Consider the following 15,632-nt stretch of genomic DNA (forward strand, 5'->3'; position numbering starts at 1 on the left):
TCCAATGTTTCCTTGATGACGTGTTGATAAGCGCCCCAACACGGGAAGCTCATTGGGAGCGCGTGGACGCAGTCATGAGCAGACTCAGCGACGCGGGACTCATGCTACAGCGCTCTAAGTGCTCGTTTTTCCAAGATAAAGTCGAGTACTTGGGGTACGTGATAGATCGCGACGGAGTTCATAAGTGTCCGGAAAAAGTCAAGGCAATCGTCGAGGCGAAAGTACCAGAAAATTCAAAACAGTTGAAATCTTTTCTGGGACTTGTAAACTTTTACCGAAGTTTTATACCGCAAGCGGCGACTATCTTGGAACCCTTGCACGGTCTGTTAAGGAAAGACGTACCTTGGAACTGGGCCGAGGAGCATCAAAAATCGTTTGATGCTGTCAAGAAGGAGTTGTCTTCGCGCCGCGTGTTGGCACATTGGGACCCTCAAAAGGAGCTGGTTCTGACAGTGGATGCTGGACCTGCCGGGCTGGGTGCTGTGCTAGCCATACGTTACCCGAACGGAGCCGAGCGTCCGCTTTGCTACGCTTCTCGAGCCCTCAGCAAGAGCGAACGCGCCTATAGCCAGATAATGAAGGAGGCCACGGCTATCGTTTATGGTATAAAAAAATATCATCAATACCTTTACGGCCGGGAACGTCCCTTCATACTGAGGACAGATCATAAGCCCCTGCTGTCGATATTCTCGCCAGACAAGGGCGTGCCTCAGATGACAGAGGCTAGACTACAGCGCTACGCATTGTTTTTAGGCGCTTACAACTATAAAATAGAATACGTTAGCAGCGAAAAGAATGTGGCGGACTACCTGAGCCGGCACCCGGTTGACGCGTCACCGCCGAAGGAGGAGGCCGACGCGGGCAGCTATGTGAACGCGCTAGCGGCGGCCGGCGCGCCGCTGCCCGCCTCGCTCGCCGAACTAAGGGCGGCACTGGCTAACGATAAACTTCTATCAGAGGTTAGCCGGTACGTGGCCAATGGATGGCCAAGGAAGGTACGGGATGATGAACTGCTACCGTACCATCGGTGTCGACACGAATTGCATGTCGATAATGGGAGCTTGTTAAGAGGGCACCGTATCGTAATACCTACCGTTTATAGACCCGCGGTGCTACAGGAGTTACACGCGGCTCACCTAGGTATTGTCAAAATGAAGTTGTTGGCAAGGGAGCGTTGTTGGTACCCGGGTATCGATCGCGATATTGAGAAGGTTGCGGCTGACTGTGACAGGTGTATTTCAATGCGAACGGCTCCGGCTAGGGCTAATATGGAGTCTTGGGAATGGCCCAGGTCGGTTTTTGAAAGAATACATTTGGATTTTCTTGGTCCTTTTCATGGGAAAATTTATATGGTTTTAATTGACGCGCATAGTAAGTGGTTAGAATGTGTCGAGATGCCATCATTAACTACGCAAATGTTGATAAACAAACTGCAAAAAATCTTCTCTCACTTCGGTTTGCCGAAGTCGATTGTGACAGATAATGCAAAAGCATTTGTTTCTACAGACTTTAGTACTTATTGCGTAAATTCAGGAATAACCCACATCTTGTCGCCCACTTACTCACCACAGAGTAATGGACTCGCCGAGAATGCCGTCAAGATTTGTAAACGTTTTATTACTAACGCCAGAAAAGATGGTCCGCTGAAGGACTTGAAGGAAAAATTAGATGAGTACCTGTTCCACTACCGCATCACGCCTCATTGTACTACCGGCGTGTCCCCTGCCACTCTTATGTTCGGTAGGAACATTCGTTGTAAATTAGATTTACTTAATGTGCCTGTGCAATCGCCTTCTGCTGACAAAAGACTGTTAGAGGTGCCAGACCGCGTCCGTTTGAACCAAGCTAGACAAAAAATTAATTTTGGTGGCAGAGACAGGACCTTTAAAGTAAACGATCAAGTTTGGGTCAAAGATTATAGGTCTAACCCCAAAAAGCCGACATGGATACTTGGAAAAGTAGATAGTCGCGTCGGTAAGGTTCTTTATGATGTAAGCGTGCTCGGGACCGACATTGTTTGGAGGCGTCACGTAAATCAGTTACTGAACGCTAACTCATACGATGGTCATAATGTTGAGCCAACGTGGACGTATGACGAGTCGCGATCGCAGCCCACGGCCGGTGCCAACGGTGGCGGCGGCGGCGGTGCGGACGCGTCCTCCCCGCGCCCGCGCTCGCGCCCTGCGGCACCGAACGCGCGCGCGGACGGCGCACTCCCTCAGCCCCGCCGCACGCCACCTTCAGCTGCGCGTAGCACGTCATCGTCGTCGGCCTTCCCGCACGATGTTGATGACGATGACACGTTTGAAACGCCTCCCAGCAATGGTGGTGCTAAGCCTGCGGCCCCTTCGCCGCTTGTAGAAAATGATGAAAAATCTCCGAAACGAACTCGGTCTGGACGCCCGGTTAATCCACCGAAAAGGTTGTTTTATTAAGACCTAGAGTAAAATATTATTTGTTTTAAGAGTAAAAATTTATTTCTTTTACATGTCATTGTTTCTTAGGATAGATTTTAGTACCACGTTATTGGAGTAGGTAAATTAAAGTCTAAGTACTTGTAAATTAGCCGTCTAGGCAACTTTACTGCTAACGACTAGGTTATTAAAATATGGTGGAGGGAAATAGATATAATAGATGAAATACTCAAGTAATTCAGTTACTTATTATAAATTTAGGAACGCTTATTTGAACTGTTTATTATTTTATATGCTTAAAATAGTAATTCAGTTACTTATTATAAATTTAGGAACGCTTATTTGAACTGTTTATTATTTTAGATGCTTAAAATAGTAATTCAGTTACTTATTATAAATTTTGGAACGCTTATTTACTTGTTGTAAGGGTGTTTCCCTGAATAACAATAATGTATTTACTATCTAAATAAGTAAATGTTCTCTTGTGTACTTTTTGAAATATGGTGGAGGAATGTGATATGTAGGTAGTTCGTTGCTTATTCATTTGTAAGTTTTTCCTACCGACAAAAGTCAGTTGTTAATAAATAACCAGCTGCGTAGCATTGTCGTTTTACTTATCCCGGTTATCCTTAAAATAGTTAAGGATATTACATTATCGATCAGCGAAAAACTTGTTCCTTATAATGTTCTATGTAATTGAAGTTTATAATTATGATTATGAAGGTATCACACAATATTCATCAAGAAATCAGCACATTAACGATGTAAAAACAATGTAAAACACCAACACCAAACGATGATTAAGCACTTAACTGGTGAAAGTACACACACTCAACTATGTAGATTCATAGATAAGTAAATTATTTCGACCTCGAAAAAACAAAGGGGTTGATAAAATGAAAATAAAGGTTAATAATTGAATTAGTAACAAAAACACTTCCGCTATCTTCCGTAGTTCTGACAAGACTGTGATATTAGATATCGGCCTATAGTTCTGAACGTTATGTTTATCGCCTGATTTGAATACTGGTACCACGAACGAGCGCTTCCAAGCAATAGGCACAGAGCCAGACTTTAATGACTTATTAAAAAGGAGAAAAATAGGGTAGGCTAATGAGTTATAACAATTCTTTAAAAATATAGGTGGTATATAATCGGGACCATATCCCTTATTGACATTCAGTGATTTCAAATAATTTTTAACAGTAGATACTGACAAATCTATATGACCGATATCCAAACCACCACAGCTATGAATTTGTTTCTTAAATGTTACATTTATGGATCCGTCGCTGTAAACTGATTTAAAATAGTCATTAAACAATGAACATACCTCCTCATCGTCACTAGCAGTTTTGTCTAACCAAAATAGACTGTCAGGAAGGCCAGAGGATGTTCTTTTACTCTTAACAAAAGACCAAAAGAGTTTACTGTTGTTGCGTATCCTGACCTCCGTCATATGAATATAATCATCATAGCACTGTACTTGTACTAATTTTTGTCGTTCTCGTAAAAGGACAAATGTGTGGTAATCAGATATCCTATTATAAATCTTCCATTTTTTATGGTATTTTAACTTTTCTGCTATAATTTTTTTTAAGGCTGGGGTATACCAAGACGGATAGTTTCCAACAGGCTTTACAATCTTAGTGGGAACCATATCAGAGATAATTGAATCCACGGTCTGATAGAAAACATCAACTGCCCGGGATATGTCATGATCATTAAGAATGTCATACCAATCAACACTTCCCAGAGCACCGTAAATATCAACATAGTTAGCTTGACGGAATAAACGTATTGAACGTGAGACTGTTTTACCTCGTTTTTGCGTAGGTATCGCTAACTTAACCTGCAAAGCTGGATGGTGCGCATCCTCGATCGTCAGGGGAACAATACATTTATCGACCGTACAGTCACAATTACCAATAACAAGATCTAGAACCCGACCATTTTTATTTGAAATTGAATTAAATTGTTTCAAATCATTAAATTGAAGAAAATTGTACAAGCAGTTTACCAAATCACTTCCAGAGCCATAATTACAAATTTTCATATGTCCATATTCTTCTGACCATGTCGCTTCAGAGATATTAAAATCACCCACCAACAAAAATATATCGTCAACCCGACAGAGACACTCCTGTGAAATGATTTCGTATAATTCACATTGGACTTCGTACTGAGACCTGCAATGTGGAAAATAACAACAAAATACATGTAGGAGTCTTAAAACGGGAGAAGAAGTAGTCCTTATTGAAACTTTTAAAACTTCAGCCGCCTTATTAGTTAACATAATTTGCGAGGAAGAATAAACAGAGAGGTTGGAGTTAACAGCAATTAAAACTCCTCCACCCATACTATCACCTCGCAAATCATAGCACCTGTCACTTCTGTATACGGTGTAACGGGAATCGAATATTTCAGTATCAAAAATACCCTTATGCAACCAGGTCTCAGTAAAACAAACTATATCATTATCCTGTTGCAACAAATTTCTAAACACGGCGTTCGTTTTAGTTCTAAGTCCGCGAACATTCTGGTAATATACATTGAGCGAATTAATCATGATGGAAAGCAACGATAACAATTACATAAAATATTCTCAGATTATCCTTAATAAGCCTGAAATACCAAAGTCTAACCATAACATAAAATTCACCGATACCTAATGAGCTAAAACTAGTAAAGATTATTATAATGTGCCCATTCATAATAACATAATTATTTAAAAAGTAAAAAATAGTCAATAATAAAACAATAAAAAATAATAAACATCGAACAATAATCAATACATTCAAAATTAATAAAATGAAATTTAAATTAGAAATAACAATCAAATTAATATGTAAAAAAACATTTAAAATCACAATTAAAACCATGTTCACAATAAAGACACAATTCAAAATCATTATATCAATTAAAATCAAATTCGTTATCAAAATAAAAATTAAAGTAAAAAACATAATCAAATGCAAAATATAATGCAAAATAAAACCCAAAATATGATAAAGATAAAAATCGCAATCACAATTAAAAACCAAAAGTAATATTAATTTTGTCACTACATCTTCTTTCAGACCACTACGTTTTCTTATCCTGTCACTCAGTTTAACTCCTATCATACTTCTTAACGCTCTCATCTCAACTGCATTTATTCTGCTTTCATGTTTCTTCTGCCATACCCAACATTCACTTCCGTACATGAGTGTCGGAACCAACCAACCCCCCCCCCATGCACAGCCAAACGAGCCTTGTCAGACACTTTCCGACTGCTCATAAAGGAGTGTAAAGCTTCATTCACCCTGTTTCCTGCATTCAATCTTCTTTTAATATCACTCATCTTATCTCATACTGTGATCTTATATCTTATGATATTCATATTCATAAGATATATAAAACATGTCCTTTATACTTTCGCGACGTAAATATTTATATAATATACTGACTGAGAATGGATGGACAGCATAAACTGGTATGATTCAGTGGGATCAATCGATTTAACTTCTTTTTTTTTATGATGTCATTAGTTCATCAGTCATCTGTTGTATATTAAAGTAGCTAAGAACGCACGCATATATACTTGACAATTACTATTACTATATAAATAAAATTCTTGTTCATTCATCATCGTTCACAATGTTAGTTACCATACTCATCCGAAACGGCTGGACCGATTTTCATTATGTGTGCATATCGGGTAGGTCTGAGAATCGGCCAACATTTATTTTTCATACTCCTAAGTTATAAGGGCAAGGGATTAAGAGGGTTAATAACATATATGGCAGAACAACGTTTGCGGGGTCAGCTAATATATATAAAAGCGACGAAACTCGACCTCTAAGGGGATGAAACGGGGGCTGGAAGTTTGTATGAAAGTCCTATGTTTTTAAAGTAAGAGACTTGAAATTTAAAATGTATGCTCTATAGATGATGAAAAGGTGTCCAAATAATGCATCCTAATCTATATTTATAAAAGAGAAAGATCACTGACTCACTCATCACGAGAACTCAAAAATTGCTGGATGGTCCATTCATCCAGGATGGACAAAGATGAAATTTGGCAGGGAGGTAGATTATAATTAGTAGACTGTTATAAATATTATTTGTACCCTTTTCCGCTCACCACGCATCCACTCGTACCTTTTCCGCTGACTCTGACATCCCTAGCTCACAACCGACAATCCCAGTCATCAGTCAATCAGTCTCGATCCAACACCCATTCCCGGCGGCTGTCTTAATCAATAATTCTACTTTTAATTTCTAAATCCTTTTTTTTTTAAACATAACTACGTCGAGGCTTGTAACAAGACGTCCGCTAAGAACGGATTTTGCGATATTCCACCGTTAAGAGGGTTTAATTGGGTTTGATAGTTTGTATGAAACATATACAGCAGGGTCGGTTTAAAGCAAAATAACCACGTTGCAACCCTATGTGTTCAAGAAATATTTATATTGATCACTTATAAGTAGTACGAAAAAATATATTTTTTACAATATCTAACCTTTACGTTACTAGAATACTTTTTATTTACCCCTGTCGTCACGGAGTCACGGAGGAGCGTGCGTTACGCTATTCCGTGGCATATAGTTACGTAGAACCATATTAAAACCTAAATTGCATGCAGTATATTTAAACATATTTACACTACAATACTATATTATTAATACATTATTTCATACCAAAATTCTGACGAATTCAACGAACCATTTTGTTAAACGCGACGCGCGCTTCACGCGCACGTAGTCGCGAGCAACAGTTAGTGTATTATAAAACAAAGTCCCCAAAAGTGTATGTGATCGATTCCCTCAAAATCTACGGAACGGATTTTCATGCGGTTTCATCAATGGAGAGAGGGCTTCAAGAGGAAGGCTTATGGAACGGCTAAGTCGATTATGATGAGAGTTTCACTGGAAGTTTGCCGGGAAAACTTTGTGTCACATTGATTTCAACGCGGGCGAAGCCGCGGGCATAGCTAGCATATATATATCTAGTAAGCTATCCTTTTTCATTACTGACATGATTCTACATTTTAAAAATCTAAAAAACGCCACTATCCGAATATTTCGGATACATCTTGTCGACTCGAAACCTTTCTTCAAATACGCTCTTTAATTCAAGGGGAAAGTTTACCATATCGACGGAATCAACAATAAATGTTTGACAGTTACGAAACCCGTCAACATTTTATATAGGAAAATTGTTATACTGTTATTTTATTTTTTCATCAATTTTCCAATGTTCTTAATACTTATCATCCTTATTCGGACTAAGAGAAATACAAAATCTAATATCATAAAAATTGTTCCAGCCGTTCTTGAGTTATAAATAGTGTAACCAATGCGACTTTGTTATATATTTATACATACATACATACATATAATCACGCCTCTTTCCCGTAGGGGTAGGCAGAGACCACTTCTTTCATTTATATTAGTAATATATATTTATTTAATTCACGTAGCATTCATCTGTCGATATGCTGGTTAATCATAAATTTTCAAATTCTCAAGTTTTGTCAAATAAATAAATACGTTGTAAATTTTATAACAATTTATGAGATAAAGTTTCTGGAACCCGCTGGAAATAACTCCCCCCCCCCGCCGTCCCGCGGCGCGTATTTTAAAGGAAATCAATACTTAGGTAACGTGGCAGGCTACAGGTACCGGTAACCAGGCTAAATTTATAAGTACAAAAGGTATAAAGAAAAATACGCGTATTTCTATTTTTACTAAGCATTTTGATAAATTTTGCTTTAACATGATTATGTAAGCGAATCTTACAGAGCCGTTAGCGTCCCACTGATGGGCGAACGTCTCCTTCATATAGAATGATTTTTAACCAACTTCAAAGAAAGAAGGAGGTTACTCAACTCGACCGTAATATATATATATATATATTATGTATGTTCGGGGATAACTCCGTCGTTCATGAATCGATTTTGATAATTCTTGTTTCGTTGGAAAGGAAATATCCCTAGTTTGGTAACATGATAAGGAAACCAGGATCTGATGATGGGATTCCAGAGAAATGGAGGGAAACTCTCGAAAAGCCGCATAGCTTTTTACTGGGTGTACCGATTTTGATAATTTTTAATTTAATCGAAAGCCGATGTTTATCATGTGGTCACATTTAAATTTCATCGAGATCTGATTACAACTTTTGGAGTAATCTTGATAATGCGTATTTACTCGATAATTTTTTTGTCTACCTACGTTGTATTACTTGTCGATATAATTGAAGACGGTTTTTCTTCGTTTGCCTGCAAACACAATTATACATAGCGTGTTGGCTGAGAAAATCCCTAACGTGAATAGAAATTGTTCATAGATTTTCGTTATACATACTATGACTACCACTAAAATTCATTTCAAAGCACAGCGGTGACACCGACAAGCCAAAAAACCACACCAGTTACAAATATTTGTAAATATAATATAGCCTAGAGCGGGGAACAAAACCGCGACGTTGTCAACGTATTAATTTGATAAATTCATTCACGTACGTTTCTTGAAAGGTGGGCGAAAGAAATTTAACATTGCAACCTAATACCAGTCAGTACAAGTCATTAACAAATTAGGTGAGAGTAGGGCACAGCAGGAATTTCCTGCTCAAAATATGGAGCAGCCCGACTGGGGTACTACCTCGACCTTACAGAAGACCACAGCTAAATAATACTGTTTTCAAGCAGTATTGTGTTCCTGTTGATGAGTAAGGTGACCAGAGCTCCTGGGGGGTGGGGGGGGATTGGGGATTAGGTCGGTAACGCGCTTTCGATGCTTCTGGTGTTGTAGGCGTCTATAAGCTACGGTAATGTTTTACCATCAGGTGAGCCGTACGCTTGTTTGCCGAACTAGTGATATAAAAAAAAAAAAAAAAAAGGTCTGTAAGTCCAAAACATCTTCTCCCATACATACTGTTTTCCTCAGAATATTTTACCTCATAACACAAACGAATAATTCTACTGCAGCCCGATTTTCAATCATTTCCTTTGAGGACTTATTTGGACGATCTATTTTAACTGAGGTAGGGCACAGCAGGAATTTCCTGCTCAAAATATGGAGCAGCCCGACTGGGGTAGTACCTCGACCTTACAGAAGACCACAGCTAAATAATACTGTTTTCAAGCAGTATTGTGTTCCTGTTGGTGAGTAAGGTGACCAGAGCTCCTGGAGGGATTGGGGATTGGCTCGGCAACGCGCTTGCGATGCTTCTGGTGTTGCAGGCGTCTATAAGCTACGGTAATCGCTTACCATCAGGTGAGCCGTACGCTTGTTTGCCGACCTAGTGACATAAAAAAAAAACAGTTTTAACAACTAATTCTAATTTTTGTATTAAAATATTTACCTTGGATGCAAAAGATGTGGGGTCCATGTAGCCGGGCGAGCCGTACACTGAACTATCATCCGGTTCCTATGGTTTACCAATTTTATTACCACAGATATACATATAATATTGAAAGATAAAGTTTTTCGAACAAGGTTCTCAAAATATATTTGAAAAATAACAATATAAGACTTTCGCTAAATAAAAGGAATTCGCTTCATAAAATAGTCATAATGCAATTTCAAATATGTCATAGCATGAAGGTAGCTCTCAGATACGCAATCTCACCATCATGATCCTCCTGATGATGTCATCGCTGATCGGATACCGGAGTTTCATTTTCTTGTATAAAGCATGTTTTTCATAGTAGGAGACCAGGTCGACCAGGCTCTCAAACTTGACAGTGCCGATTGTGTACAACCTGCCTTCCTGCTTGATGCGGCAGTGCTTTATCTCTTTCCCAGTCCTATTATAACAATCAAAATTAACTTTAATCAAATAGTAATATTATATAACATACAACAAACTCATTATACAAATTATAATTTTAATAATGATAATAAAAAATAAATATGATTTAGTTAAGAGTTAGTTTTTTGCAGATAATTTTTCATTAATGAAAGGAAAAAATATAAGAAAGATAGATACAATCAATATTTAGACAAAGTTTTAGAAGCAATGAAGTGGACAGTTATTATTTTTTCAAAAACTCTCTTGAAACAACATTTTTAGTTTTTCTTAAGGCTAATTTTACTTATAATGGTAAGTAGTAAAATCTTTCTACCATAATTACTTGATAACTTCAATAAAATCGGACTTTCATACAAACTACCATCCCCTGTTTTAACCCTCAAAAAGGGGTTGATTTCTACAGATACATTATTAGTACAACTCCATACCATCTATAGAGCATACATTTTAAATTTCAATTCTCTTACTTTAAAAAACATACGACTCATACTAACGTCCAACCCCCGTTTAGGGGTGGAATTTCGTCATATCCGTTCTTAGCGGATGTCTAAACCCTCATCATCATCATTGGCCTCGATCCGTCTGTTGCAGACGATTTAAACAGTGTCAGCATGAGTTAATCACACAGCTATTTTCATGACTGGCTCTCCGTGTTGTTTTCCACGAAGCTGAGCTGACGTGGGAGGAGTATCCTCTCCACAGACACTGTGTCGCCTAGGACACTCTTCAGGAAAACGTAGAGTTGCCTAAGCTCTACGCCACCCTCTCGACCTTACTGGCCAGGCCCACAGGAACGACGAGTCGATACGTGTGGAGCCAGTTCGGCTGCAAGTCTTTCGCATTTTAGAGCTATGCCACGAATGCTTGACAGAGACCCCATTCCGGGTTTCAAGTGAAGTTTCCCTTTTCCAGGACCCTGATGATTTTGAGCCAGGTTTATCCCTCGGTCGCCTTTTACGACCCCCACGGGAAGAAAGGGGGTCGTGCTATTCTACTCTGCCGGCAGCTCACGGCAAACATAAATATCATTATCTAAACCCTATAAGGTAACTAACTACCTGCCACATTTCAAGTTTGTAAGTGTTATAATTTCTGAGATTTCGTGATTAATCAGTGAGTGGTATTACACTTTTATATACATATATAAATAAAGAAATGTATTATGACAGGAATATAGATTTGAGGAGAAGAAAAAAAACTTATGTTTTAATATATAATTCTCAATATCTTTCAAACAAATTAACGACAACATTTTAAGACCTAATAGAAATACTTATAAAACTGTAGTATGTTACACAAAAGTAAAACAACCTCTAACCTGAACGTTATTGCGTACGAGCCCGGTTCTTTTTCGCTTGGGCGCACCAGAAACGCACCATCCGTGGAAGTCTTCCTTAGGAGCTCCTCAGCTTGAGAGCGGGAACAGTTCGGTTGCCACCACACCTTGCCCTCATGCTTGTTTGGTTGTGGCACTGGCTTCTTCAGTGTTATCAGAAATTCCTGCATATAACAGAGTTATTTTATATCTAAGTCACTTTAAGAGGCTAAATGAAAAAAAAAGAAAACCAAAATAAAAAATGGTTGACAGAAAAAAAAAAACCATGAACCTTCTAACCTGACTTCTCAATGGATGCTGACGGTAATGCGTAATGAGACTATACAAACTATCAAAGCAGACCGAGTCGATAAGGTAATACTTAGTGATGCCGCGGTCTTGCTTTAACTTTATCCGACAGTGATTAACCTTGTCTTGCCTCCAGAAGGAGAGGCAGTAGTCGCCCACGAAGGTGACACTCTCTCGTACGAGGAAGGTCCCATCGCCGAGATGAGCGTGGGCCCGTAGTAACTCCTCAGCCTCCTGTCGGTTCCCAGCCAGGCGACCATGAAACCAAGACTCCCCAAAGTGAAGTTCATCTTGCGGCACTTCACTCACGTTATCTACTTCCTCATTATCGCTTTCAGTATCCGCCGCTTGAGCGCTGTAATGTTCCGTGTAGTACAGCTTGTTGTCCAACAGAACAAAGGCGTGTGGATACCAATCCCTATCAACAGGGTCCTCTAGCAGTAGAATACCGTTTTTCGCACTGGTCCGAAGATCCAAGTCACGTCCCTCCTCTTGACGTACGGCAAACGAATTCTCCTCGGCACCCTCAGGAAGCTTTTTATGTTTTAGAATAATTTTTCTGCGCAATTCGTGAGGCGACGGTAGCGTCATTTCATTTTTTTGCATCGGCTGCACTATTAACATATCCCCGAAGACATCCTGAAAGGCAGTCGCCATGCGCCGCTGTTGTGGGAGTGAGCAATTGTCCTCTATTGACAGTATCAGAGGGTAGTCGGACGACACAAATGCGTGTTCCTTGATCGTCCGAAGGACGTCCATGAACTTTATTTTTGTTGTCAGTGTGTGACCATGGTAAATAAATGGCATTCCATCGGGGCCATCCCAGCAGTCCAATTCAATACAACGACAACCCTGACGAAGGCACCGAACATATGCTTCCAAGGACGACTCACTCGAGAACTGATCCCCAGTAAGATACCTAAAACAGAAGAAGATAATAACTAATACAGAAGATAATAAATTAATAATAAACATACACATGGTCGTCTGTTCCTATGGTAAGCAACTTAATGCTTGTATTATACATCAGAGCCGACTGTTAAAGCTATTTTTTTTAATATACATAGAAATTATACATATATATATCATTATGTTTTAATTTCAAAATTGTATGATCACACATCTCAGTGTATAAAAAAGCTTATGTACTTACGTGTTGTGGGAAGACGAAATCCAGTAATGAGATAGTGGTCTTGTCATATCCTGGGTCACGTGGTCATTTTTGCTGTCCCATATTGAGTTTTGTTTAGAAAATAACATTTCAATAAACTGAAAAAAGTATACAGATAAATAATATAAAAATTTATGAATCATAAGGGCATTCAGAAAAAAACAAACACTGCTGGAGATTGATCCTTACTTCATTTAGCCGGAAGTAGGGCTCTGAAACATCCCTCTGAGGATCTTGGAGAAAATCTCTGATAAATTGTGATGCTCGGGCTTCATCTTCCCCGAGCCTATCATTTTGCTCAAGTAGTAGAAACTTTTGAAAATCACGCAGAGACACAGAAGTACCATTAGGACAATACACACTGTATGCATCGAAGATCTCATGAACATTCTGTGGATACATCACGTTAAGTGTATTTTACTAACAAAAAAATAGAAGTAATAGCTTAGGAATAACCTTACTTTAGTCAAATATGGTTATTCCTAGGCTTTAGCCTGGAATTATAAATATTTCTTTGTCATATTACGCTTAGCCAGAATAAATATGGTAGTCAAAATAATTACTAGATTATTAAATAATATTTGCTGATATTCAAAATATTTGAATTGAATTAATTTTTATTTCATTTCGAAAATAATTTATTGATTTATACATTTAAAAGAAAATGGACTATGTTATTGTTGCATCCAAATAAAGTTGAAGCAAATACAGTGTAGAATAGTCGCTGTACAGCAAAACATAATACAAACAGTATGAAAAATCACACAGCATTAATAAGTATAACTTTATGTATGTATGTGTATGTTAAATGTTTATATTCATTTTTATAAATATGAATGATTGCAGACAGCAGTGTAAATGTTTTGTTGCCCGTTTCAGTGTAAAAACAAGCTAGCAACATTTATAATTCATAAGCTCAAATGTAAAATCTGGTGCATAATCAAGACCTCCATAAATCACAATGAAATAATTTCGCAACTGACAAACCTATATATAATATACATGTAAATATACATGTTACAAAAACATGCTTATATATATATATATATTTATAACTCACATTTTGGTCAAAGATCAGCTTGTGATAAAGTGTGGAGAAATCGTCAAAGCCGATCTCTCCCCTTCTATTGGTGTCCACTTCTTGGAAGAGATCTCTCAGCTTGCTTGTGGATATCTTGCAATTAATCTTAGGCAGGAAGCTCTTAACTTCCTTTAGTGTTATCCTGAACACAAGAGTTATTTTATGATTTACATAAAGCGCGGAAAGGCGCGTAGATGACTTCAAAGCTATCATGCGCAAGAGGTGCGTGTCATTACTTAAGCGTTTCCACGGCAGCCACAATAGTATTCTGAGACTAATTGTAGATAGATGGGAGAGTCCAATGCTGCGACATTGGGTAAAACTCCATGTGATTTGAAAAAAAAAAATGTATAAATATAAAAACTATTTTATATTTATTCTCTGTTATTGTACTAACACTAGGTTATAAGAAACATTGTTACTAACACTATATGGGCTAGTCCCGAAATAAATGTCATTATTATTATTATTATTATAAATATTTTCTTTATATACTGTACACTACCTTGGAAATTACAAATAAAAATTTATAACATTATACTTTCTTTCAAATGAGAGATTACATTAATATCTTAAAAAATCATCATAAAACTCTTAAGAGCATAAGGTAAAAGTACCAACTTTTCATTATTATTTCCGATGGCGTAAAACTCCTTTCGAAGCCATCTTTCGATCTGCAATGGATATGGAGCGTTCACGGCTTCCTCAATAAGAAACTTTAAGCCCTGTTTCCAAGCTTCACATTCCTTATCCGTTTGGGCTGTAATGTAAGCAGAGTTTAAATTTAAATGCTCCGGCCGTATTTACATCAATATGTAAGCAATATGACGGAACTATTGCCTTGACCATGCCAAATTTATAAGTGTTTCCACACCGAGACGCTATGAAAATTTTATGGGATTTAAAGCAGGATTTGTCACATAAAACTATTATTAACATAACAAGACCATGACTGATTGAACTGTTTACCTGCAAATGACGCCGACCGCAATTTGAACTCTGTTCCATAGAACACAACAAAACATTTTGAGCTCTCCAACCTCTTCGACTCTTCAGGCCACTTCTCGAAGTCCTTGGACGACTTACCGGCCCTCACTTCTTTAATATTTCGTATATCGATGGCACCTTCATACGCGTTCCGTTGTGGAGCGCCATGTCTGAACCACAGCACCTGGTGGGTTTCGCGACGCACCAATAGAGTGCGACGCTCAGGGCGCTTGCGAGGAAAAAATTTTTGTACAGAGGACCCTCTTTCAATGTACGAAATCAGTTGATCTGCCTCATGTATAAGTCTATCAGAACCCCCGCTAAAGCCGGCAGAATTCATAGCGCTTCCTTTAATTTAATAAGTCCGCGTCGAAAATACGAATAGTAGCTACTGACAAAGTTTCAGTGTCAGAGCAGTGCGAGTCCCCTCAGAGGAATGACCAAATTATATGTTCATATGAGTCTCGAGGTGTTTTGTTTGTTTGACATTTCGAAACCAAATGAGATAGGTACAATACGACCAGATATAACACTTCCAACAATCCGAGTCTTTAAAA

General features: G+C 38.3%; 1 protein-coding gene across 1 annotated transcript in view; it reads right to left on the bottom strand.

The window, feature by feature from the left end:
* The window catches only part of LOC123668610 (1-phosphatidylinositol 4,5-bisphosphate phosphodiesterase gamma-1), a 33,383-nt gene extending 17,968 nt beyond the window's left edge, over nt 1-15,415 (bottom strand). Inside the window, exons 1-9 of the mRNA XM_045602330.1 lie at nt 15,058-15,415; nt 14,710-14,848; nt 14,068-14,230; nt 13,197-13,397; nt 12,990-13,105; nt 11,828-12,755; nt 11,531-11,712; nt 10,030-10,207; nt 9,763-9,828 (exon numbers count right to left, since the gene is read on the bottom strand). Coding sequence (XP_045458286.1) covers nt 9,763-9,828; nt 10,030-10,207; nt 11,531-11,712; nt 11,828-12,755; nt 12,990-13,105; nt 13,197-13,397; nt 14,068-14,230; nt 14,710-14,848; nt 15,058-15,415 — 2,331 coding nt within the window. The remainder of the gene's footprint in view (nt 1-9,762; nt 9,829-10,029; nt 10,208-11,530; nt 11,713-11,827; nt 12,756-12,989; nt 13,106-13,196; nt 13,398-14,067; nt 14,231-14,709; nt 14,849-15,057) is intronic.
* Between the last annotated feature and the right edge of the window lie 217 nt (nt 15,416-15,632).

Source organism: Melitaea cinxia, chromosome Z, assembly GCF_905220565.1.
Source record: "Melitaea cinxia chromosome Z, ilMelCinx1.1, whole genome shotgun sequence".
Classification (NCBI taxonomy): Eukaryota; Metazoa; Arthropoda; class Insecta; order Lepidoptera; family Nymphalidae; genus Melitaea; species Melitaea cinxia.